This window comes from Rhinichthys klamathensis, unplaced genomic scaffold, assembly GCF_029890125.1.
Source record: "Rhinichthys klamathensis goyatoka isolate OS25496 unplaced genomic scaffold, OSU_Roscu_1.1 h1tg000206l_1, whole genome shotgun sequence".
NCBI lineage: Eukaryota > Metazoa > Chordata > Actinopteri > Cypriniformes > Leuciscidae > Rhinichthys > Rhinichthys klamathensis.
Window position 1 is genome coordinate 1,796,966 of NW_026606731.1, and position 24,709 is coordinate 1,821,674.

The 24,709-nt window shown below is 40.0% G+C and overlaps 1 protein-coding gene across 1 annotated transcript in view; it reads left to right on the plus strand.

Annotated features, from left to right (window-relative positions):
* Positions 1-24,709, plus strand: part of grik4 (glutamate receptor, ionotropic, kainate 4) — a 424,662-nt gene that overhangs the window by 313,215 nt on the left and 86,738 nt on the right. Inside the window, exon 8 of the mRNA XM_056263373.1 lies at positions 6,175-6,228. Coding sequence (XP_056119348.1) covers positions 6,175-6,228 — 54 coding nt within the window. The remainder of the gene's footprint in view (positions 1-6,174; positions 6,229-24,709) is intronic.

A 24,709-nucleotide genomic window follows, 5' to 3' on the forward strand; every position in this document is an offset into this window, starting at 1 on the left:
TGTCGGTGACACCATACAGAAAAAACTCTCCATTTAAGCGCATAAAGTTTCCTAGTAGCTGGAGCTCTGGAGCTTAGGATGGTCTCAGCAGCCTCAGCTGAGAGACCACTCTCTATGAGTTGGGCCCCCTCAGAGGCCAAACCCACAGGTTCCAAATCTCTGGTCGAGGGTGAAATATTGTGCCCCCGGCCTGAGACAGAAGGTCTCTCCTGATCGGGATCTCCAAGGGAGGACCGTCTAAGAGATGGATCAGGTCCGCAAACCAGATCCGACTCGGCCAGCGTGGTGCTACAAGCAGTAGGCTTATTCCGTACTGGCGGACTCGTTCCAGAACTCCTGGGAGCAGAGCAACAGGGGGAAATGCGTACAGACGTAGCCTCGGCCACGTCTGCACCATAGCATCCAGCCCCAGGGGGGCTGGGTGAGTAAGGGAGAACCAAAGTGGACAGTGCGTCGTATGCTGAGACGCAAACAGATCCACCTCTGCTTGGCCGTAAAAAACTCCCAAATTTTCTCCACCGCCTCGGGGTGGAGTCTCCAGTTCCCTGGCCTCAGCTCCTGCCTCGACAGGATGTCTGCCCCCATATTCTGGTCCCCAGGAATATACACTGCCCTCAGGGAGAGTACCTTCCCCAGAGACCACAGGAGGATCTGGTGCGCCAGTTTGCAAAGCGGACGCGACCGCAGACCCCCCTGACGGTTCAGATAAGAGACCACTGATGTGTTGTCTGTTCGTACAAGCACATGATGGCCCCTCAGGTCTGGGAGAAACTGTCTCAACGCATTGAAGACAGCTATCATCTCCAGGCAATTGATGTGCCACGAAAGATGATGACTTTTCCACAGACCCTGAACCGAGCGGCCTTCCATTACCGCTCCCCAGCCGGTGAGGGAAGCATCTGTCGAGATCGTAACACGATGGCAAAGAGCTCCCAATACCGGACCCTGGGTTAAGAACCAATGTTTCCTCCATATAATTAAGGCACGAAGGCACCGCCGCGTGACCTTGATCATACGAAGTGGGTTTCCCCTCGGGGAGAACCCTCTGGTCCTTAGCCACCACTGTAAAGGTCTCATGTACAGCAGGCCAAAAGGTATCACGTTGGACGCTGCCGCCAAGAGACCCAACAGTCTCTCGAACTGTTTCACAGTGCGTGACTGGCCTAGCTTTAGCTCTTAGGTGGCTGTCAGGATAGCAGCTACACGAACGGGCGATAGAGTGGCCCGCATCGTCACTGAATCCCATACCACACCAAGGAAAGTGGTTCTCTGTACTGGAGAAAGAACACTCTTCTTGGCATTGAGCCTCAACCCCAGCATCTGCATATGAGCGAGAATGACACCTCGGTGCCGAACCGCCAACTGCTCTGATTCCGCCAGAATCAGCCAGTCGTCAATGTAGTTCAGAATACGTATACCCTGAAGCCTGAGAGGGGCTAGAGCTGCATCCACGCATTTCGTGAACGTAAGGGGTGATAAAGCTAGACCGAAAGGAAGAACCCGATATTGGTATTATTTGCCCCCGAAAGAAAACCTTAGGAACTTCCTCTGCTGAGGGAGGATGGAGATATGGAAGTAAGCGTCCTTCAGATCTATCGTGACAAACCAGTCCTCGGATCTGATTTGAGTCACGATCTGTTTGAGTGTCAGCATCTTGAACTTGAGTTTCTGTACTGAACGATTCAACAGACGAAGATCTAAAATGGGACGCAACCCCCCATCCTTTTTTGGAACAATGAAATAACGGCTGTAAAAACCTGACTCTCCGTCGGGTGAGTACACCTGTTCTATAGCTTCCTTTGCTAACAGGGCCTTTACCTCTTGCTCCATTACCAGAGCCTGCTCGGGATGCACCACTGTGGGCAGCACCCCGTTGTAACGAGGAGGACGAGAACCAAACTGGATTCTGTATCCTTTCTCTACAATCTGCAGGACCCAATGAGAAATATTCGGCAGAAGCTTCCACGCTGCCAGAAAATTTACTAAGGGAACCAGGCTCTCGAGGCTGGTCTCTGGTGTTATCGAGACAGCCAATTCCGGAGCCTGAAACATAATGGCAGGAACTACCTGAACTGGCCGCTCTAAAGCCCCCCTCAGAGGGCGCGAAACCGATGCTGTGCCGCAGCATAGCATCAGCGACTCGCTGGAGACCGCTGCGCCCTGAAGCACCGAGGGTGGCAGGGTTGGCAGAACGGTCTCGTGAGGACCCCGAAATGGAACGGGCACCGTATAATGAGGTGTACACCGCTCTATTTCGGTCGGGGCTGTCCTCACAGGCCTGATGCATGAACGTCAGGACCTTTTTTTTTTTTCTTTTTTTTTTTGAGCCGAAGTCTTCTTCCCCTGAAGAGCGGTCCTCAGATCCGGCTTCGACTTAGAAGACTTCGGCTGAGAGGGTTGCGTCTGTCTCCAGTTTCCACGTGGAGGTGCACGAGACGCAACACTCTCTTTCTGATGCACACGATATGATGAGCTTGATGGCTGGGGCTGCTCACGCCCAGCAGCCCCAGGGGGCTGGACATGGCGAGGGATAAACTTTTTGAAAGCGTCCGCTTGCTTTTTTGATTCCTGAAATCTCTCGACGACCGTGTGGACTGCGTCACCAAAGAGACCAGAAGGTTCAAGCGGAGCATCTAACAAAAAAGCACAATCTTTTTCTTTAATCTCCGAAAGATTCAACCATAAATGTCTCTCAGTAGCTACCAAAGCTGCCAAAGACCGCCCAATTGCTCTGGCGGTCTCTTTAGTAGCCCTGAGAGAAAGATCGGTAGCCCGACGAAGTTCTCGAATATCGTCATGACTAACTCCCTCACTATTATCCAGATCCCCCAGCAGGTCAGCTTGATAAGCCTGAAGCACTGCCATAGTATGCAGACATGCTCCAGCTTGACCTGCTGCCGTATAAGCTTTGCCCACTAACACCGACGTGGCTTTGAGCGGTCTAGTGGGCAAAGCCGAGGCTTTCAGAGACGATGCGGGACCAGGGGAAAGATAGCTGGCTAAATTCTGTTCCGCCTGGGGCATCGCCTCATAACCATACTCTTTCAGCCCTCTAATTCTCGAATAAATATTAACTTGAGGGCTGAAAAGTCGTGATGAGTATGGCTTATTCCATGATTTAGAAATCTCATTGTGAAGATCAGGAAAAAATGGAAGCCCTCGTGGTGGAGATGAAGCAGTAGAAGATAAAAAGCGCTCATCTAATTTACTCTTAGGACGAGCGCCCCTATTATCAGATGGCCATTCAATCTTTAATTTCTCTACAGCCCGCGACATAACATCCACCAGCTCATCATATGCTGGGGAAATAAATTGTGAATCTCTTTCCCCCATGTGTGTGCTTTCACTCTCCAAACTCATAGCATCGACCTTCTCGGAGGAAGAGCAATGAAGTAATGGAGGGCTCTCTCCCCGGGCGGAAGAAACCGCAGAGCGTGCTTCCGACACCGGGGGGGGGGGGAGCGCTGGATCTTTCGGGTAAGGAAGGAGAAAGAGCCCTCGGACCCGTCTCCAACCCCTCCGAAAGATCCTTTTGCGATCCCCAGGAATGCATTCTCCGCGCTGCCTCGGCAGACGCGGGTCCTGATCCCTGCGGATCGCGAGCCTGCCCACTCTCTTTATCAAAGAGTGACAGGCGAGAGCGGAGCACGCGAAGCGGTAGCATCTCACAATGCTGGCACTCAGCCCCCTCGAAGGCTGAGACCGCATGCTCCACTCCCAAACAAATGACACAAAGCTCGTGTGTGTCCCCACCCGTTAAATAACGCGGGCAGGGAGAAGCACACTGTTTGTACACTTGTTTAGTTTCCATCCTTTTCCGCAACAGACAACAGTAAATAGACAGAGACAAAATGACACAGATCGCTTGCTGAGACACAGAAGCTAATGCCGCGTTTCACCGGATGTGCTCTTATGCCTTCCTGGTCATGACGTCACCCGCCCGTGACGCTCATTCTTTCCATTGGACTAGTTGACATTGATGCTCAGACGCATTCACGCTGGGGGCGTTCCCAAAGCGTCGATGACGCATCGCGAGTTCCCTCGAAAGGGAACAGTTGTGAATGGACAGTTGTCTTTTGTAACATTATAAATGTCTTAACTGTCACTTTTTACAGATAAAACGTTGTTGAAAATCCGGTTCGCGTAACCCGAAGTGATAAAATAAAACAAAATTCTTTATCAAATGTATAGGCAAGACAAGTAGTTTGTTTAGGCATGGTTTGTAGGGAAATTACAAACCTGCGCACATATATTCAAACGAATATAACTATAGAATCAATTTTTAATGCGCATGTGAACGCATGTGAACGCCATCAGGTCACAGGTTCGCGTTTAAAGTCTGTTTAGAGAGAACGCCGTCGTCTTAGTGGCCCCTAATGTAATAACAAATTATAATTTTGCTGGAAGTGAATCAATCACAACTAACTTTAGCTGGAAATAACATTACTCAAAAATCGCTATAAAGCCAAAACAATCTCTGTTACCGTAAATTGTATGTTTATCTCTGTAAAGCTGCTTTGAAACAATCTCCATTTTTAAAAGCGCTATATAAATGAAGATGACTTGACTTGACTTTAGATCAATTTAATTGATTCTTGCCAAATAAATGTATTCTTTTTCTTTCTTTCTTTCAAAAAAAATGCTAATACCAAACTTTTGTGCAGTAGTGTATAATTTTATTTTATAATTAACTTTAACTACAATGTCAAAAAAAAACTGCAAGATGTATCTCACTAGTCAAAGTCATCCATCCAGTGTAGTAATAATAATAATATACAGTATGGATCTGACTTATTGACTGTTTTTGAGTGACTAGTGGACTACTCAACCATTGTGACTCATTCCTATTCTGAAGTGCCCAAAAACTAAAAAGAAATCTCTGTATGTTCTGTAATGCCGAGTTCACACTGAACGATTTTAGGCCCGATTTTCGCTCGCCGACAGGTTTTGAGATCGCCCGAAATCATAGGCAAATCGGTGCTCGTTCACGTGAGTGACAATCACACAGTGTGAATTATCGAAGACGCGGTCTGGGAAGAATCGCCAACGAGTCGCAGACGCCTGTGAGATATTTGGCATGCTAAATATCTGGACCTGTCGGCGATTCAAAATCCTGCTGTGTGAACTGTGAATGTGTTCTGACTGAAAACTACATCGGCGATGACCTACAGCCAATGAGAGAGGGCAAGAAACAGGACGGGGTGTTCTGGGAGGAGTTATAGACCAGAATATCAGTATTTTAATATATATATTTACAATTATATCAAACAGAAACAAACATTTGCTTGACCAGCAGCAACAGCAGCACATTGCAAAATCATTTAATTTACCCCCAACTCTCCTTGCTCTCCTCGTCTCCCCAATCATTTCCTCCTGCATAATCAGACCAGACAGACAGAAGTTGTCGCAGATTCTTTCTTTTGTAAAGTCATGCAGTGTGAAACCCCCTGTCGCCGATCCATCGTGCAGTGTGAACACAACAGCAACTAAATGTTACCCCAGATAGTCGTGTAGTGTGAAAAGAACAGTAACCCGACTACTTTGAAAATCGTGCAGTGTGAACTCGGGTTGATCTTATCGATTATGGCTGCAAGGTTAATGAAAAGATCTGCAAGAGCAGTTTTGGAGAAATTATTTGTGAAACCTATAATAATTGCCAAGTTACTTTAATGTGCTTTTTGTTCTAGGAAATGTGATATTTTTCACTGCAGGTTATTTTTGATCAATATGTTTTTAATTCATTATTTAACAAGAAGACAAACACCCCCCATGTTGAAATACAACAATGCTGTTCAATCTCTTTCCCTCGTATGCATTTCTTGTACTCTCAACTGTCCCTTTTACTCAGTTTTCTCTCCGCTTCCATAGAAATAATTGTTGAAAGTGTTTTCACCCCTGACATTTGATTGACATATTGTATTTGCTGCTTGGTTTCCTTGGAGACAGTGGAGAATTGATAAATAGAATGGCAATGACAGTCAGAGCGGGAATGTTGTCTATCTTTTGTTAGCTTTCATCCAACTCTGAACAGGTTTTACAAAGCAGAGAACCTTGCCTTTTTCTTCTCAATGGCGGCGATGACGTGCACAGATTCAGACTATGTACAGTAACTGTTTAAATTAGCCTAGCATTGTCAAAAGTGTTTAATGTACCTCTCTCTTCTCTCTTCTCCAGGCCTCAGAGTTGGGGATGCTGTCAGTTTACTACACCTACATCCTGACATCCTTGGTGAGAGAATTTATGGGTTATACACTCTAATGCAGAAGTTCTTCAAGCAAATGCCTGTAAAGTAAAGCAGCTGTTTAATTTTTCCTCCCACATTAAAATACTATCATAAAATATTTATATTATACTCATGGGCAAAAAAAAAGTTTTTTCCAAATAAAAAAAGTAAGTGTCTTAACTGCAAATTATTGGTCAGGAAGTTAGCAAATTGTAAGCAAATACACTACTTAAAAAGCCATTGCTGTCTCAGAAAAACCATCAAAGACAGAATTATGTTTTTGGCAGAATATGGAAAGTTGTGTGTCGATTAAACTCGAGTTTCATAATGATGCTCCAAAGCGCTGTCTTCAAAAATCTCCTAAGAATTATAATAATAAATGCATCTCTACCACAGTGAATTATCAATGTTGAAAACAGAGATGTGCTGCTTAAAAGGTTTGTAAAAACTTTTCTCATAATATCCATTTCACATCACCACATTTTACAATGATTCTCAAACGACTCGTTGGATGAATCCGTCTCTCTAAATCGCTCCTCTCCGAGAGCTACTCTGCTCTGATTGGCCAGATGGCCCAGTCTGTTGTGATTGGTCTACCACTTACAGCGCATGTCGGAAACAAAACTGAATTTTAGGACCGGAGGCTTCCTAAAGCTCAGAGATTGTACACACTGTAAAGACAGTAATAATGGCGTCGATTTTACCATATCAAGCAGAGCGGGAGTTGATGATGAAACATTGGAAGAACTAGTTATTCAACCCGAACCTCCATCGCAAGAACGACTTGAGCAGTCCTCATCCTTTGGAAGTGTTTACAATATTGTATTTTTGTTCAACACTGTTGCTTTTTTATTGCAAAAAATTGCACAAACAATAATTAGTGTACCCCAAACTTCAGGATTATTTAAATCTGAGAGGAAATGGCTAATGACAAAGCCACCATGTTAAAACCACACTGAAATTGAACGTAAGGTGGTGCTGCATTTGCAATGATTTGTTTTTCCTCCAGTTGATTCAAGTATCCTATAAACAGTATCTTTGAGGTTTCCGTTTCAATCTTTCTGCTTCACGCTGATGTGTGCTAGAAATAACAAACCAGGATGGATTTTTCAAAACTTTTTCATCCAAAATGGCTTTAAGTTCAGAGCGCTTTAAGAGCAGCCACTCAGTGTGGAACAAACCGACACACTTCAACACACTTCAACCTAATTTAAAGAAGCCACTTCATTTCCCCACACTGCTTTTCTTCACTTATTTAGTCTCTCCTGCCGCCATCGTTCATGCGTCCAACACACCAACTCCGCACCGTCCTCCTATCCGTGTGCTAGTGTTTCATTACGCCATTATCACAGTGTGAAAAAGGCCTGTCAAAATCACACTACATCCATCACAAACGCAGTAATCAGCAAATGACTCAGAGAGAGCTTTTTAGCTTCTGCTCTGGCCACGCTCTGGGGAGTAATGAAGCACTTACTGATGCAGGTACATGAAGGAATTGTTGTAACCCTTTGTATGGTGAGATGGGCTACTTTGGTTATAGCTGCCTTGATGAAAAGTGTCTTTTACACCAGCAAGGTGCATGTTCAACAGGTACCAAACCAGAGATGGAGTGCTCATAGAAAAATGGGTCACTCAATCATATCACTCAATATGGCAGCAACAAGAATGGAAGTCTCGCCTTTCAGTTAAAAGAATCAATATATTTTGTTAACCAGAGCAAGCACATTAACTAGACCAGGCTGAAAAAAAACCCCAGCATGATTTGAGTTAAAGTCTGCATTAAACTGAAGTTGCGATAGTCTTTTCTTCCCTATTGTGACGTACTGTATATCCAAGTGCAACGGATTCTCAAACAAGAAAAAATAGAGCGGTACTTGATTTTGTCCATTGGGGGTTGATTGGATGGTTGTGGTTTGCTAATGCTGTGATCTCATGTGAGTGACAGGTTGTCCTGCCCTCACACCAGTGTCATCATGTCATCAGAGAAGAGAAGAGAAGTCACTGCAAGAGGGAGAAGCTATTTTGATTAAAGATTACGATGGCCCATTCATTCGATGGCACATTACAGTAAAAAAAAAGAAAGATGCACACAGATAAATCATTTATAATAAACACTGCAATATTTTATAATAATATAAGAATTGTCAATTTTGATTTGAAAGAAGTGAAATATGTGATATTGTTGTCAAATTTTACTGCTGATTTAACATAGATGTACTTTCTTGTCCATTATCTAAAAAGTAGCTCCCTGGAGCCCTTACCAAGATGGCTGCCAAATTGACTTTCCTCCATTTTTAAACATGCCCGGGAAAGAACCAGCTAGATGGATGGATAGATGGCCTTTTTAGATGTAGAGGAGTCCTTGGGCACTTTAAGAGATGGAATCGGTTTGCTGATAAGCGAGTGCAATTTATGACTGTGCTGGGGGCGGGGCATTTTTCAAAGGCAATTTCTGATCGAGCCGTGAGCTGAGGCCAAAACATCACACCCACACATGGCTTTACATCTCTGACATCTCACCTGAATCCATCTGTCATGGGAATAATTCAAGTCCCCATGGGATCTTGGCTCAGATATATTGTTTCTGTACATTACAGCAACTGCAGTGTTTCTCTCGTAGTGAATGTAAATTAGGACTTCACAGTGTCAAACAAGCTGTGAATCACGCTCACCTGCTGCTTGTGAATCAATTTGAGGAATGAATCATTAGTTGTGACAGCATACATACAAACATTTTCCTAAAGTGCACTTCTTTAGTGCAGTTATAATGAAGATCATATAAATAGGAAAATTCTGTAATTTACTTGCTCTTGTTCCATCCAAACTCGTATGACTTAGATTCTTCTTAAATTGTTTTAATACAAAGTGTTCTTTTAATACAATTAAAATTCATGGGCTTAAATATTTGTAGTTCCTTAGAAAAAACTAAAGTCATATGGGTTTGAAAGGACATGAGGGTGAGGCCAATTGGAGATCTTGGCAACTCCAGGCAGCTATTTTCTTTAGGTATTAGGCAAGTACAGATCCCATATGATGGTAAAAGGACAAAACCTTCAAAACTGTTGGTTAAGAGTATGCTTCAATAATATATTTCAAATCAGCGATAAAATCTGACAACATCGTTTAGCATCTTAAGCTACAATAAAACTGAATAAAGCTTCTAGTGTGTGTCAGACAGACTCAGCTTGAGAAAAACTCCAAAAACTGTGATGAGTGTTTCAGTAATATATTTAGTAAATAAGCAATAAAATTTGACAGCAATGCCGCATCATTTAGCATCTTAAGCTTCAATAAAGGAAAAAAAATTGCTAATGCATGTTCTAGAATAAACTAACACCGTGTCTACAATGGACGCGACACAGTTAAAGCCTGTGTCTAGACTGGACGTGACATTTATTTTTCCGTGCATTTTAGCTACATTCATGCAAAAAAAAAAAAATTCTAATGCATATTGTAGAGCAGTGATTCTCATTTAATTCTGTACAATTACATTAACAATCTTAATTTAACCCCCCACCCGCTAAATCCACCATGTGTTCTAGAGATGTCTACCACTTTCTTTCAAGTGGTCCGTTACCTCCATCTCCAGTTTTATCCAGTGCAGTTTTTGGCTTGCTCTTTTCAGAAACTTCACTTTTCAGACATAACATGTCAATTTCAATCTTGTCCTCATTATCACGCAGGAAGAGCAAGAGCTACCGCTGATATGAAACATCCCTGTAATTTGATACAACATCCTTTCCCACCTCCGTTAGAGATCGGGTTCAGTAGGTTAATTGCAATAATGAAAGGAAAAGAGCAAAGCCATTTTGCTCTAATTACTAGATGTATTCTCTCTATTGGTGACTGCTGTACAGGTGAGCAGTAAAGGGATTGTTGCTTTGTGATTTGTGCAGGCAATAACTCCGCTTTGCCGAGTGAAGAACGTTTTCATCTGTGTTTGACTGTCACCCAGGGATTCGGCCTTTGTGCTGCGTTTAAATGAAAGAGGTATGCCAACGAGACCAGTGTGCCAGAGAGATCTGGTTTTATTGAACAATCTCTGGAGATCAGAAAGTTCACGTTGGCGTATCTGATTTTCCTGTGTAAGTTCTCAGTAAACATTGTTTTTCACGAATGCATTGATGCATTCTTGACACATCTGTTGAAACATGGAACTGATTATGTTCCCTCATCACATGTGTTGCAGAACTAGAGTAGACCATGTGATCAGAAAATGAAAATTTGATGAGGGTCCCTCAGACTCGGCTCACAGGAGTAATTATAGACTTCCTTATGGAGAAGACGTTAGAAACCTGGGGTTTAGATTAATTGCATATAAACCACAAGAATTACAAAGAAATCATTTTTGTTCTGGCTTTTTTTCGGCCTTAACAGGGATTAAGAAGAATATGATTATATACAGTAGACTAATACAGTATTTTGTCTGCTCTGGATTTACAAGCCTTTACTTAAAATATACAGTAAATATTTTACAGATTGTACTGAAATGAGAAGGCAGGGGTCAATAGCACAGGATACGTTTTTGTGTTGCGTTTCAATTTTACATTTTGCGAGGTAAATATGTTTTTGACAGTTGTGATGAATCTCGCTGTTTGTACCACGAGTGCCGTGTTTTTGAGACAACCTGTCAAGTTAAAGAGATTGTTCATTTACTAACCCTCATTTTGTTTCAAACCTGCATGACTTTCTTTCACAGATTGTTTTTTGTCTATACAATGAGGGGACCAGTGTTGTTTTGGACCCCATTGACTTTTTATTGTATGGACAAAAATAGTTGAAACAATCTTCAAAATATCTTTTTTTGTGTGCATTCTGCAGGAGAAAGAGAGTTATACAGTTTTGTAACAACATGAAGGTGAGTAAATAATGACAGTATGGGAGAACTATCCCATTAAAAAGAGTTATAAACGCGTCCGAAGACTGTTTCGTTTACGTTTCGATCCAGCTAGCTTTTATTAAACTCAAGAGTGTATGATGTGTGTACCTCCCCTACAAAGTATGCTACTACCTGTCATGTTAAACCTGCTGTAAGTGATAATTATTGGTTTCCTAAACATTCCTCTCGCCTTTCATTATTCACCCAAATAACCTCACTCACAAGCGTACACCATTGGCAGAGATCACCTATTTCAGGGGTATTTGACAGGCAGTAGGGATATGTATGTGCCATTCCAAAAAAGATGCCTCTTACTGCAGCTTTAACTTTGAAGAAAGAAAAAAAAAGTTACAGCCACAATATAACAACAAAAGAGATGTAGCTTAATTAAGCGTATAAAACGCAAACACTATCTTTTTGGACCAGATTTTTGAAAACAGGCCATACTGCTGAATGACACATGATACTGTTTATAGCACTTTCAAACACTGAAGTCTTTGCTAGTCCAACTGTAATTAGCGAGACCAGTTTCCTTTTCAATTATTTGGTCTGCCGTTTACATTCTGGAGCATTAATCTGCAGGAAGGAATTACAGACAAGGCTTTTTTTTGTTAAAGATAAGTGCAGAAAGGGAAGGTTTCTTCACGGTTTGTAAACAGCAGGAGCCATTGTTAAAGAGGCTATTGAAGTCATACGCACGTAGAGCAAACATTGGTGTTCAGAGGTAAAGCAGAGGACACAAGGTAACAGGCTGTGAGTGGAGCTCAGGTGGGACCCGAGACAAGACGAAGAGAGTGACAGGAAGGAGAAAAAAGTAGGGAAATGAACAAGACCATCTTTGGTTGCTTTTGCATAAGTAGATCATATAAAGAGTTGGTCAGCATCACCTAGCAGCTGTATTTCTATGGAGCATGCTTTTGTCATTACCGACCGCTCTCGAAGACTTCTCAGCAGCCCCACGAGGCCCAGCCTCACATGACACTGATGAATGGGCTGCCATGCCACTCGCCTGTGTAATTTGTTTTTTAATCATTTCAAGTTGCTGGTAGGGGACAGAAAGAAAATTCGCATGCATCTTGTCACCAAACTGATATGTCGGTTACCACTGACATTAAACCTTGTTTTTGTAGTATTTACCAAGGTATTTGTTATCTTAGAGTGAGCTAATACAGGGATGCCCAATATAAATCATATGTAAATTATGTACATGTATAACATGTGGATGAGGTCGCTACAGAATTCCCAAATCAGTTTAATTCTGATTGGCAAGCTCTCGATTGTGATTCATTTCAGTATATTTTAGGTAAAATGTTCAATTTCCTTGCATTTGATAGAAAGTCACTCTGCTAATGCTGTAAATTATACAGGGCAGTGTTTTAGATGGAATTTAACTGGTAACTCGTCTTTTTGAACTACTCACTCAAATGAGTCTATCATTGTGTGATTTGTGCTACAGTTTTTTATTTTTGATTTGCTAAAAAGTTCAATTTCAGTTGTTAGTTTCAGGATTCACAAAATGTATTTAATATACATATATACACTCACCCAAATGATTATTAGGAACACCATACTAATACTGTGAATTCAGAATTGCCTTAATTCTACGTGGCATTGATTCAACAAGGTGCTGAAAGCATTCTTTAGAAATGTTGGCCCATATTGATAGGATAGCATCTTGCAGTTGATGGAGATTTGTGGGATGCACATCCAGGGCACGAAGCTCCCGTTCCACCACATCCCAAAGATGCTCTATTGGGTTGAGATCTGGTGACTGTGGGGGCCATTTTAATACAGTGAACTCATTGTCAAGAAACCAATTTGAAATGATTCGAGCTTTGTGACATGGTGCATTATCCTGCTGGAAGTAGCCATCAGAGGATGGGTGCATGGTGGCCATAAAGGGAAGGACATGGTCAGAAACAATGCTCAGGTAGGCCGTGGCATTTAAACAATGCCCAATTGTCACTAGGGGGCCTAAAGTGTGCCAAGAAAACATCTTTACACCATTACACCACCACCACCAGCCTGCACAGTGGTAACAAGGCATGATGGATCCATGTTGTCATTCTGTTTACGCCAAATTCTGACTCTACCATCTGAATGTCTCAACAGAAATCGAGACTCATCAGACCAGGCAACATTTTTCCAGTCTTCAACTGTCCAATTTTGGTGAGCTCTTGCAAATTGTAGCCTCTTTTTCCTATTTGTAGTGGTAGTTTTTCTAAAAAAACTAATTTGTAGTTTTTCCTATTTGTATGCAGCAAAGCATTTGTATTTCACAAATGCTTTGCTGCATACCTCGGTTGTAACCTCGGTCAAAGTTGCTCTTCTATCAGCTTGAATCAGTCGGCCCATTCTCCTCTGACCTCTAGCATCAACAAGGCATTTTCGCCCACAGGACTGCCGCATACTGGAAGTTTTTCCCTTTTCACACCATTCTTTGTAAACCCTAGAAATGGTTGTGCGTGAAAATCCCAGTAACTGAGCAGATTTTGAAATACTCAGACCGGCCCGTCTGGCACCAACAACCATGCCACTCTCAAAATTGCTTAAATCACCCTTTCTTTCCCATTCTGAGATTCAGTTTGGAGTTCAGGAGATTGTCTTGACCAGGACCACACCCCTAAATGCATTGAAGCAACTGCCATGTGATTGGTTGATTAGATAATTGCATTAATGAGAAATTGAACAGGTGTTCCTAATAATCCTTTAGGTGAGTGTGTGTGTATATATGTATACATATATATATTCCCCCCAGCCTTAGAGAAAAGGTACGGTCACATTAGTTAAATGTTGCAGACAAAAAGGTTCCATTGTATATAAGTGTAGGTTAAACCAAGGTAAATGCGGTGAATTCTCCTGACCAGCTTGAAATCCTTTGTGAAGTCTGCGTAAGGAAATTCCAGATTGCATGGATTCTTATTGAAATGGCTTTTTATCGTAGTGACCGCACTTTCAGGTTTTTATATCTTTGCAAGGGCCAAATGACTTGACAAGAATAGTAAAACTTTAAATGACTTGCCAACAGCCTATGATAAAAATGGCATAATAAAATGACTAAATAATGTGTTCATTGGAATCTAAAAAAGGATTTGTGAAAAGGTTAGGCGATAAAATGCAATTAGCTCAATTGAAAAACAATAGAAGTTAATGGAAAGTACATAGCATAATATAAAACAAACGTTTGTTGGTGTATGGATATGTGTGTGTGTTTGTATGTGTGGCCATCTGCCATTCTTCATTTATTCATGTGCTGTGATCTCCCTCTGCATAAAACAGCCTCATTTTGGAGTGTCCTTTCCACTGAGACTGCTGACTGGCCTTTTATGTGCTGTGTACATTTTTGTTTGTGTGTGTGTGTGTGAGAGAGAATTATGCAGGGTCAGTGGTAAACCTGCCGGGGTCTCCTCATAGTCAGATCTCCTCACAGTAGCTGATAGAGAGGAAATGAAGAAAGACAGGCCGGACCAGGGCAGCTGACCAAGGCCATCTACTCCCATCAGCCCGAGCCGTCTACGCTGTTTACCCCCTATAATTCAGCTCTGCTCCCAGCCCTGGGCCGAGGGGAGAGATGTACAGCTGACCTGGTAAAGATACCTAATCAGCTGTTCTGCAGCATTAGCTCCCTCCACTCTTCCCATCGGGAAACAGCCTCTTTCTCTTGCCAGCTTGCTTGCTTGTTCTTTCCTCAATGTGTGCTTGTATGTGCCCTACTCACTTTTGATGCACATGTAAGGGCGTTTGCATGAGGGCCCGCAGACACTAATGAGCAATTATGCTCGTCATTTGGCCATCATTAAATGGATTGCAGGGAGATGTGCACAGGCCTCAAGGGACAAATGAATTCCTTCCTTACAAATCTATCTTTACCAGATTTGGCTGATAAGGGCTTATGAGATAGACCATGTGCTCCTCGAAACATTAATTCAGCAAACCAGCTGCAGGGAAGGGCCTCGTCGAGGAGAAGGTCATGAATAATCAAGAAACAATCGCTCAATTCGGATAATGGCACCGTCTGAATTAGCCGTGATCGCGCAATCACCGGAAAGACTTTCCGTTTACCGTGAAGCACCGCAAGCAGCACCTCAGTTATGATGCTCTGTGTCAAGCACCCTACCAATCTGTCCTATTAGCGAGAGTGGATGTAAATACAGCTACATCAGTTGATATTTATGGAGAAAGAGATGTCATAGGGCTGGATTGATTTCCTAAAGCGAATGTGATTTCATTTTTGGAAAATTGCTCTTTAAACGAATAGTTCAACCAAAAATGACAATTAATTTACTCAAGTCGTTCTAAACCTGTATGACTTTTTTTCTTCTTAACACTCTTAGAAGAAAAGCTTTCATATATATATAAAACTTAAAAGGTTCTGCAAGGCGCTTCATATATAGAACCTTAGGGGTTCCTATTGTGGGATCGATCATTTTATGGATTTAGTTTTAATTAGGGATGCACCGATACCACTTTTTCCAGAACAAGTCCGATACCGATACTTCCCGATACTGATACCTGTATTTTCACTGCATTTGCAATTTTTAAATATATTGGATAGAGAAACCAAAAGAATATGAATCAAATTAGTTGGCTTAATTTGTTTAGCAAATATATATTTCCTTCAGTTATTTTCATGCTTAATTAAGCCTGCTAAAATCTATTGTATGAGTTTCTGTTACTTTCAGTGTTCATCATATTACTTTATCATATTTTATCTTTCATTTAATAGCACAGCACATATTTAGAGCTGTTTCATCAGATGTGAGGATTGGGTCAGCGGTTCAAATGTTTATATTAGTGAAATATCACAATTCTCTATTCCAATTTTGATACTACAGCAAAAATACTAGCCTAATTAATGTAAATTTAAAACATTATTAAAGACAAGTAAGCAATCTGTTAAAATACTGTTTACTGTGGAAATAAACAGTTTTTGGGGTTTTCGAGTCGGTCTAACAGTAGTTTTCAGGTACATCATTTGAATAAAGTAATCAAATGTGAAAAAACACTGCATATTCATCATTGTATAAATTAAATCTAGATGGATCTTTATAAAGTCACAGAAGTTATTCAGTCAAGAGCAGTGAGTGATTTATCTGCCCTTTGTTTGATTAACATTAAAACACAGCACCAGGTTTATTAGGCTGCTGTCACTTTAAGCCCGAATGCACATGGATAAATACTGTCTCCGTTCACTTGAGATCTTACCGACTATGTTTACTTGGATACTCACCAAGACGGGTGTTTACATAATTTTGTGTGGATTCGTCCGTTCAAGTGCAAGACGTGAAAGAGAATTGCATTCAGTATTTGCACACTGTCTTGAGACTGCAGCAAACACTAAGACGTGGTTTTCGGGGCGCACGCTTTGGATGTTTGCGTTAATGAAACATCTTGGCCTGCAAACGTCCTGTAATAATGTAAGGGAATCACGCGTTATACATAAATCACATAACAGTTCATGTTTTACTTACATATACAATTTAGTTTTAGTCCAAATGACACGTGTGCTGAGTGAACGATCAGCAAACAAGAGCATGCAACAGAAGTGCGCTCTCTCTCTCTCTCTCTCTCTCTCTCTCACTCTCACTCTCTTTACCATCAGTTAACGTTAATAATACATGCCTCGTTTTACTTCCTTTGCTATTGACATCCGACTGAACTACACACTTTCCACTGATATCTGTGAAAAAGGGATGCGCTCGACAAGCTTGTGCGTCTGTGCCGCTGCGTGCTCAATCCACTTCTCGTTTTCGCTTATCAGCTCGCGCACCACAGCTATATAGGCATTACTATATTTTGTTTAATATTCTTCTTTTTTTTTCTCATTTCACTCTCTGTTTGGTATTCACTGTGTGCATCGGTTGTTGGTATCGTAACATTTTTATGAGTACACAAGTGCGGTATCGGGCCCAATACTGGTATCGGTCCATCCCTAGTTTTAATGAATTAAGTTAATCTAAACATACTAATGAAAAAAAAAAAACATTAAACATGAAAGTGTTATGCAATCATTTAAGACATTTCTCCTCATATATACAGTAGAACCTTTTTGTCATAAAGTGCAGAACACAAAAGAAGATATTTGGAGAATGTTTCAACTGTTTTTGTTCATATTTTGCAAGTCAATGGAACCCAAAACTCTCAAATCAAATCAAAACATTGGCATGAACTTTAAACATCAACTAAACATAAAACCTAATGTTGCCCCTGTCGTCTTTCAATGTATTGAGCTGGAACGTTTTTCAAAATATCTTCCTTTGCATATGCAGAGTAAAAAAAAAAATTTAAGGGTGAATTGTTCCTTTAAGAAGAGGATTTATGTTTTGTGGTAGCCATTTCGCTTTGAAACATGGCAGAGAGTTTCACATTGTACAGTATGTGTAAGTGGCACATATTTATTTTGACATGTTAGCAGGTCACAGCATTCACACTGCCCGCATTAACAGTGCCTATTTTTGCCATCTGTAGGAGTGCTGAATTGAAAATACTGAGTACATTTACTTACACAAATAACTAACACAATATTTTACAATTCAGGCTTTTGTAATACATTTCTGTGTTTGGCAGACAGTTTTAATACAAAGTAATTTATTTCATTGCATCAAAGGTATACATTTTATCTGTTTTTATGGAGCAACATAATAAATAGGCTAAACTACTCAACCATTGTTTGAGAAAAAGACATCTTTTGTGATTACACATGCTGTCAGAGGCACACAAAAACTATTCAGTAAATCTGACTCAATCCAGACGATTTAAACAGTTTATAATTGCACTGGGATTTGGGTTCCGTTCTGTGTAGATTAATTACCATTTGAATGTAAATATGACCCCTTCCTCATGTATTATTAGATTTCATTATGATGAAGTTTGTAATAATTCTTAATAGCCAACTCCTGGTAACACTCTGTATAATTTATGGCTGTTGTAGTAAGTCAGAAATAATGTATTTTTGTTCTATTTAGAGCCACAGTTACACAGCAGAAACACAGCATTCAGCAGCTATGTGAAACAGGCCTGATTCTCTCTCTCTCTCTCTCTCTCTCTCTCTCTCTCTCTCTCTCTCCACCTCTACTCCTCCGTCATGAATTCCATCAAAGTGATTTGTTCTCCTTAGTTCCAAACTACTCAGCTGGATTGAATAAATCACATCAGTTTAGCTGCTGGGGGGATCTGATGTCATTTGAAGGTTGTGTGAATGGGAGATCGCCGCTGATTCTCATCAGGGTTCCGTATACACTGCCTCACGACATATTATGGCCGTCGTCAGCTGCCACTCTGTCTCTCTTTCTCTATCTCTGGCTGTCCTCTGTTTATTTTGTTCTTCGTGTTTAATTTCTCTGCCACATGGTCCTGATGCGCCCTGTCAGACATGTCATCACCACAGCGCTTCGAGCAGGGATCAGAGCAGAGTCATACATACAGGCACAAGCAGGGCGGTCCAGCGCTGACTGCTGAGGATATTGGGCTGATCGTTCACGTATTCATTCATGTAGTATTACCATATTATCTGTTTTTGCTCAGATCACATTGCTCTGCATCATCTGGCCCATAATCATTGCTGTCCTCTATCTACACAGACAGCTTCCTTATACGGCAGCATTATAATTCAACCTCACATTGATTCGATTTAAAATCTCTATATTCTCAGTAACTTGTTGAAACTGGATTACAAAATTCAGAATTGAATAATTGGCTCCCTTACATTTCTTGAGTGTGAATTTGAAATGAAGTGATGAAACCCAACACGAAGTGGATTGGAATGACAAAAAGAGTAATTTACTGAATTCTAGTTCAACACCGGCAATGCATCCTGGGAAATTGTGTTCTCCACCCTGGTCTACAAAAGTTACTTTATTTAATGTCTATAGTTTTCTATCGATCTATGGTTCTATCTTTTATTATCTATCTATAGTTCTATTGGTCATTCTGTCTATCGTTCTACATACCTTTTTATCGCTCTATCATTATATCTGTCATCTCATCTATAACTCAAATCCAGTTTCCAGAGTGATCAGGTTCTCGACGAATGAATACATGAGATCTGAGCAAAGCTAATTGCACTGACTTTTGGAAGCCAATGTCTGTATCATGCTTGTCAATACACAAAAATCATTATTCAGGCATGAGGACCTCTCATGGTTTCTGCCTCTCTGTTTAGATGTGAAGCTTAGCAGTCAATAGAGTGTGTAATGAAAGAAACACTGTAATAGTACGTGATCAGAAAGACTGTACATTTGCAGCTTGTACATTTATTGTCTTGCCTTTTTAGCAGAAATGAATGCTTGTGAGCAATGCTATATGATTAGGTGATGTTTCAGCATTTCCTATTGCAATCAATTGCGTTAAGCACAGATCCAATGGCCAAATCAAATTTTTTGCTAAAAATAGTAATTTGGTTTAGTGGCAAACTTTCTCGGCTCTGCTTAACTTTACGTTACGTCTAAAGCCTTGTTGCATATTGATTAGTTTCTGTCAGCTTGATTGCAGTCGTACTTCCTCTGCGGCCTTGATTACTCCCTGTTGACAAATGTATTGAGCTGATAGCCGTCGCCCCTGATGCACAGATAAGCGTGGTCTACATTCATTCTTCCCAGAAACATGTTTGTATGTGTCCCTCAGGCAATTAGAAAATGATTTACAACTCCCCTGTTTTATAATTATGTAAAGTGTTTGAGACCTCCTTATCCATGCCTGCACTAATTACACAATTGGGGGATTTATCTCAGTGAAAGTACCAAAAGATCCATCTTTTATTTTTCAGCTGTGAAAAAAATGAAGCAGTGACTGATCTTTGGCACCGGCTATATTGAGTTCATTAGATGCAAGCAATGCCAGTGCCCGCTCCCCACCATCAGTGATTGAGGGTTTGCTCGATTCACTCTGCATGTCCAGTCTTTCCTCAGACGATCTGTAATAAGGATAAATGGATCTGGAATTATATTCTATTACTCTGAAATTATCAATTAGCTGTGCTCAGGCTGCCATCTTAGCTAGTGTTCTTTGATTATTACACAGGCGTTCCATTATGCAGTCAAATATTTTTGTGTAATGATTGCTTTATTTCGTAACTCTGCCGCCTTTAGATTCATTGGAGTTAAAATTTTGTGAAAAAAACATCACTTTTTAATCGTTATATATGGTGAGACTAAAATATAAATCTTTGATAGAAGCTAGCAGCTCAGTTATGAAAGAAAATGAAAACATTACTTGCAAGAAATCATTAAGGGATAAAAACAGCTGTTTGAGAGAGAACTTGAAATAGAGAACTACATGTTACAGTATGGCTACATATGTTAGATTGCAGGCAATGGGAATATGTATAAATTAATTTAGTTGCAGTGTTCAGGTTGTTGCTTGGCTGATTGTTATCTACAGTATACAGTTATATTTTTAAGCTTTTTCACTTAGTATAAGTTCATTATAACATGGAATGTGTATACACATTCCATGTTATAATGAACTTATACTAAGTGAAAAAGCTTAAAAATATAAACATAAAGCAAAAAAGCTTTCATATCCATTTATTGTACTGCTGTATTTATTTATGGCAAGTAGCAGTGTAGTAAGTGGCATAATGTACAGACATTATTGTTATTATTGCACAATCATTGTATTATATAATTTAATTTTGTAAGATTTGCTCTACATTATCACATCAAGATTTTTTTTATGCCAGGATCGAGAGAAAAAAAGATGCACATTATTTTCATGTAAGCAAACGGCCTACTTTGCATACATGACCAAATAAAAATATATAATATCTAATATCAAATATAAATTGCACAGTTAACACAGTGTGAGTGTGTCAGAGACTAGTGTTGTAAAATAAAAAGTGAGCTCTGCAGAGATAGAGTCGGTCTGCACTTCAGTGGTGAGAGCTTCATGTCTTTGTCATAGTGATGGTGAGAGAAAGAGCTGTTCTGTCCAGTTGTGATTTAATCTCAGGTGTTGGACAGCATGCAAGACAGACCATTATTTCTGATGAAAGGTGAGGTGAATCTGGTCCAGCTGCATTGAGAAGAGATTTGGAGATAACAGTGTGGGATCAATCACCGATCCCTGGGGGACCCCATAACAGGTTGACTACTGTTTTCATACAGTATAATACGACTGGTATAGCGATATTCACCACACTGTGGGAGAGAGACAAAACTAACAATTACCTGCTGTTGTTTCTACACAAACCCAATTGTAGAGTAATTTGTTTTCCTGTTGTCGTTTCCAAATTCCACCAGTTATATTTGCATAATTTCATGGGATCCATCTCATTTTGTAACACCTAAATATCACTGTCAGTTTCACTCCACTGTTCTCATGGAACATCTGTCAACAGATTCATTTTCGCTTTATAAATGCAGGGAACGTGTAAAATAACCAGCTTGTGCTACTTGAGCTGTCCGTGATGCTGAATGACAGCTCTGTTGTCGATTATAGGCTTGTTTGATAAAGAGACATATGCCAGACCCAGACTTTATTGCTTCAAGACACAATCTATCAGGATGGAATGACATAAAGCCAGTGGTTTGCCCGAGATATAGGTTTGCAGTTTGCACTTGGAAACTTGATTTGTTTCGCACACACACACACACACAAACACACACACACACACACACAAAACAAAAGAGATAATAATCTGAGGACAAAGAAGTCAACATCTGAGGACAGAGTTGGATTTCTGCCACTTTTCTCCTTCTGTGTTGTATTCTTGTGTTGTATTTTTTTTAGCAAATTACCTATAGGGCTACAAAACTTAAGTTTTATAAAAAATGATCTCTTTAAATTGAATATCATTTGTTTGACGTATGTACGCACGCACTCAAGCTCGTTAAATAATGTCTGCATTAAAAGTGGTATGTAATGTTGACAGCTAGTGGTTAAAATGGGTACAAACATATTATGGAATTTTTATGCTTTACTACTTTCAAAAATGGCTTCATTTGTGTTTTGAAGATGAACAAAAAACTTATGGGTTTGGAATGATATGAGAGTAATTGATGAGAGAATTCAAATTTTTGAGTAAAAATGACTTAACGATAACCAACAGGACAAAAAAGGAAATACTTTTTTGAATTTCTAACATTTAAGCAAGTTTTACGCTGGAGAAACCATCAAACACTTTCCACAGCACTGTCAAGTCACTGCTTGAGTTAGTTTGAAGTGCTTAACATAAAGCATTGTCATGTTTTGGATCATGCACTTTCTCACTGTAGCAGCTCACTCTCTTGTAACTGGTGCAGACTCGAATAATCAATGATGAATTAGTTGAGGATTATTTTTTATTACCGATTGATTAGTTGTTGCAGACATGAGAGAGAGATTACATCATCTGACTTTGGAAAGTTCAAAATTGTGGGGTGGGCTGATGAGTGACAGAGAGTGGCTTGGCCTCTAGAGATTGATAAGAAAATGCCAAGGGCTAACCAAAGTGATAATACCAGGTTCATTTCTGTCAACTCAGACAGATCACCTTCCCTCACAAACCTGCGGCCTTGTCTCATTTCTTCGTACACATACACATACACAGTGCTGACATATTATAAGTGGTTATGCATTCTGATATCATACCTCAGAGCTTTTCCATGCCACCGGAGCTCATTAATTTGTAATTTGTGAATAATTTAAGGCGCAAATGCAATTTTGTTTCATGTTCCGGTTGGGTTTTAGTGCAGACAGAGTTAGCAGTATTTAGGAAGACTTTTGTGGACACTGGATTAATCAAGCGCACTAGATTAGTCTGTCGGCAACATATTGTTTGGCTGCTACTGTTGTGACAGGTAGGTCTATAATGTGAGAAATAAAAGTAAAAGCTTATGAACTGAAAAGATAGCATATCGATAAATATATGCAAATATTTTATATTTGAATAGATCTGCTAATTCTGTCAAAAATGTTTGAAAATTGTTTAGAATATTTAGAGGCCATTTTCTCAAAAGCAAGATTTTTATGACAGCCTCCATTTAAATGACTTCCTCTCAATGATTATGGAGTATAAACATAATAGGTATATGCAGAGAGCTTCAAAACAAAGGAGAAGCTAACTTACGTTTATTCTTAACTTTATGAATACACAAACTGCCGCTGCTAGTTGCATAAACAGCTTAGACTAGTCAAGCTAGTCATCTAATTTTTTTCTTTGAGACTGGTCATATTTTTTTTCAGTTACATCAAAATGTAGATTGGTCTAATGAATCTGAAAAGACTGTTCACCCCTTGGCTAACAGCTAACTGTTATTGATCTCATTATGAACAATTAATCTGTGCTTTGTTTCGCTCAGATATATGTTACAAGAATCTATTGCTACTTTTGTTTCATTGCGGCTTTAAGACAATCTTAACAGTGGGAGTGTTAATGTGGCGCTGCATTGCAGAACAATGTCATTTTTGTCTAGATGTAAGTGACAGTGCAATATTCCATGGGATATATATGTATGTGTGTGTATGTGTATATGTTATTTGTTGTGAATGTCAGTGTGTGAATCCAATCTCACAGTCTAAGCAATGAGATGACTGCAAAATAAAGGCTCACATATAGTCCTATCACATGTTCAGCTAGTGTGTGAGAGCGAGAGAGATGGAGGAAGAGAGGGAAAACTTTCCAAAAAACACTGTCAACAGCTATAGTCATTAGTAGTCAGCAGGGATCCCTTTCTCTGATTCATGCCATGAATTTACATGCCAGTTAACACAAGTGTAAAATGTCTTATATCTGCTAAAAACACTATGAATGATTCAGCTGTTCAGATAATCACTCTCAGAGATTTTAAATTGGCGTTCATTACCTCTTTATTTCATGGAGTAAAAAGATGCTGCTTAACTGATGTTATCATTGAGAAAATCGATATCCTATTCATTAGTTTGTAGCTCAAGCTTAGAATACAGTTCTCCATAGAGCCTGAAATGCTGCTTTTTTGCTCTTTATATGTTGATAGTTTTTATATGAGATAGTTCACCCCAAAATGATAATTCAACTTTTATCAATTCAAACTTGTATGACTTTCTTTCCTCTGTGCAGTACAAAAGTATATACAAAGTGTTGATCGCTCTTTTTCATGCAATTACAAAGAATGTGTACTGGAGCTTTAAAGCATTAAAAAAGAACAAAAACCCCAATAAAGGTAAATTCTGTCATCATTTACTCACCCTCAAGCTGTTTCAAACCTGTATGAATTTCTTTCTTCTGCTGAACACAAAGGAAGATATTTTGAAAAATGTCGGTGACAGTTGTACCAGATGTACCCCATTGACTTCCATAGTATTTTTTCTGCTACTATGGAAGTCAGTGCAACTGTTTGGTTACCGACATTCTTCAAAAGATCTTGCTTTGTGTTCAGCAGAAGAAATTCATACAGGTTTGAAACAACTTGAGGGTGAGTAAATGATGACAGAATTTTCATTTTTAAGTGAATTATTCCTTTAATACAATTTTCTGAATATGATAGTTAAATTTTGCATGTGAAATTGTCTTCTCACAGAAGACATTTTGTAAGTGTCTTTTCTTAGGTTTTCTTTGACACGTAGTCATTACTAAGCCAGTTTGTGCTGTAAATGGAGTGTATTCGCCAAAAATCTGAAGAATTTGTCTAAAGTTTGTGTAGAAAAAGGAT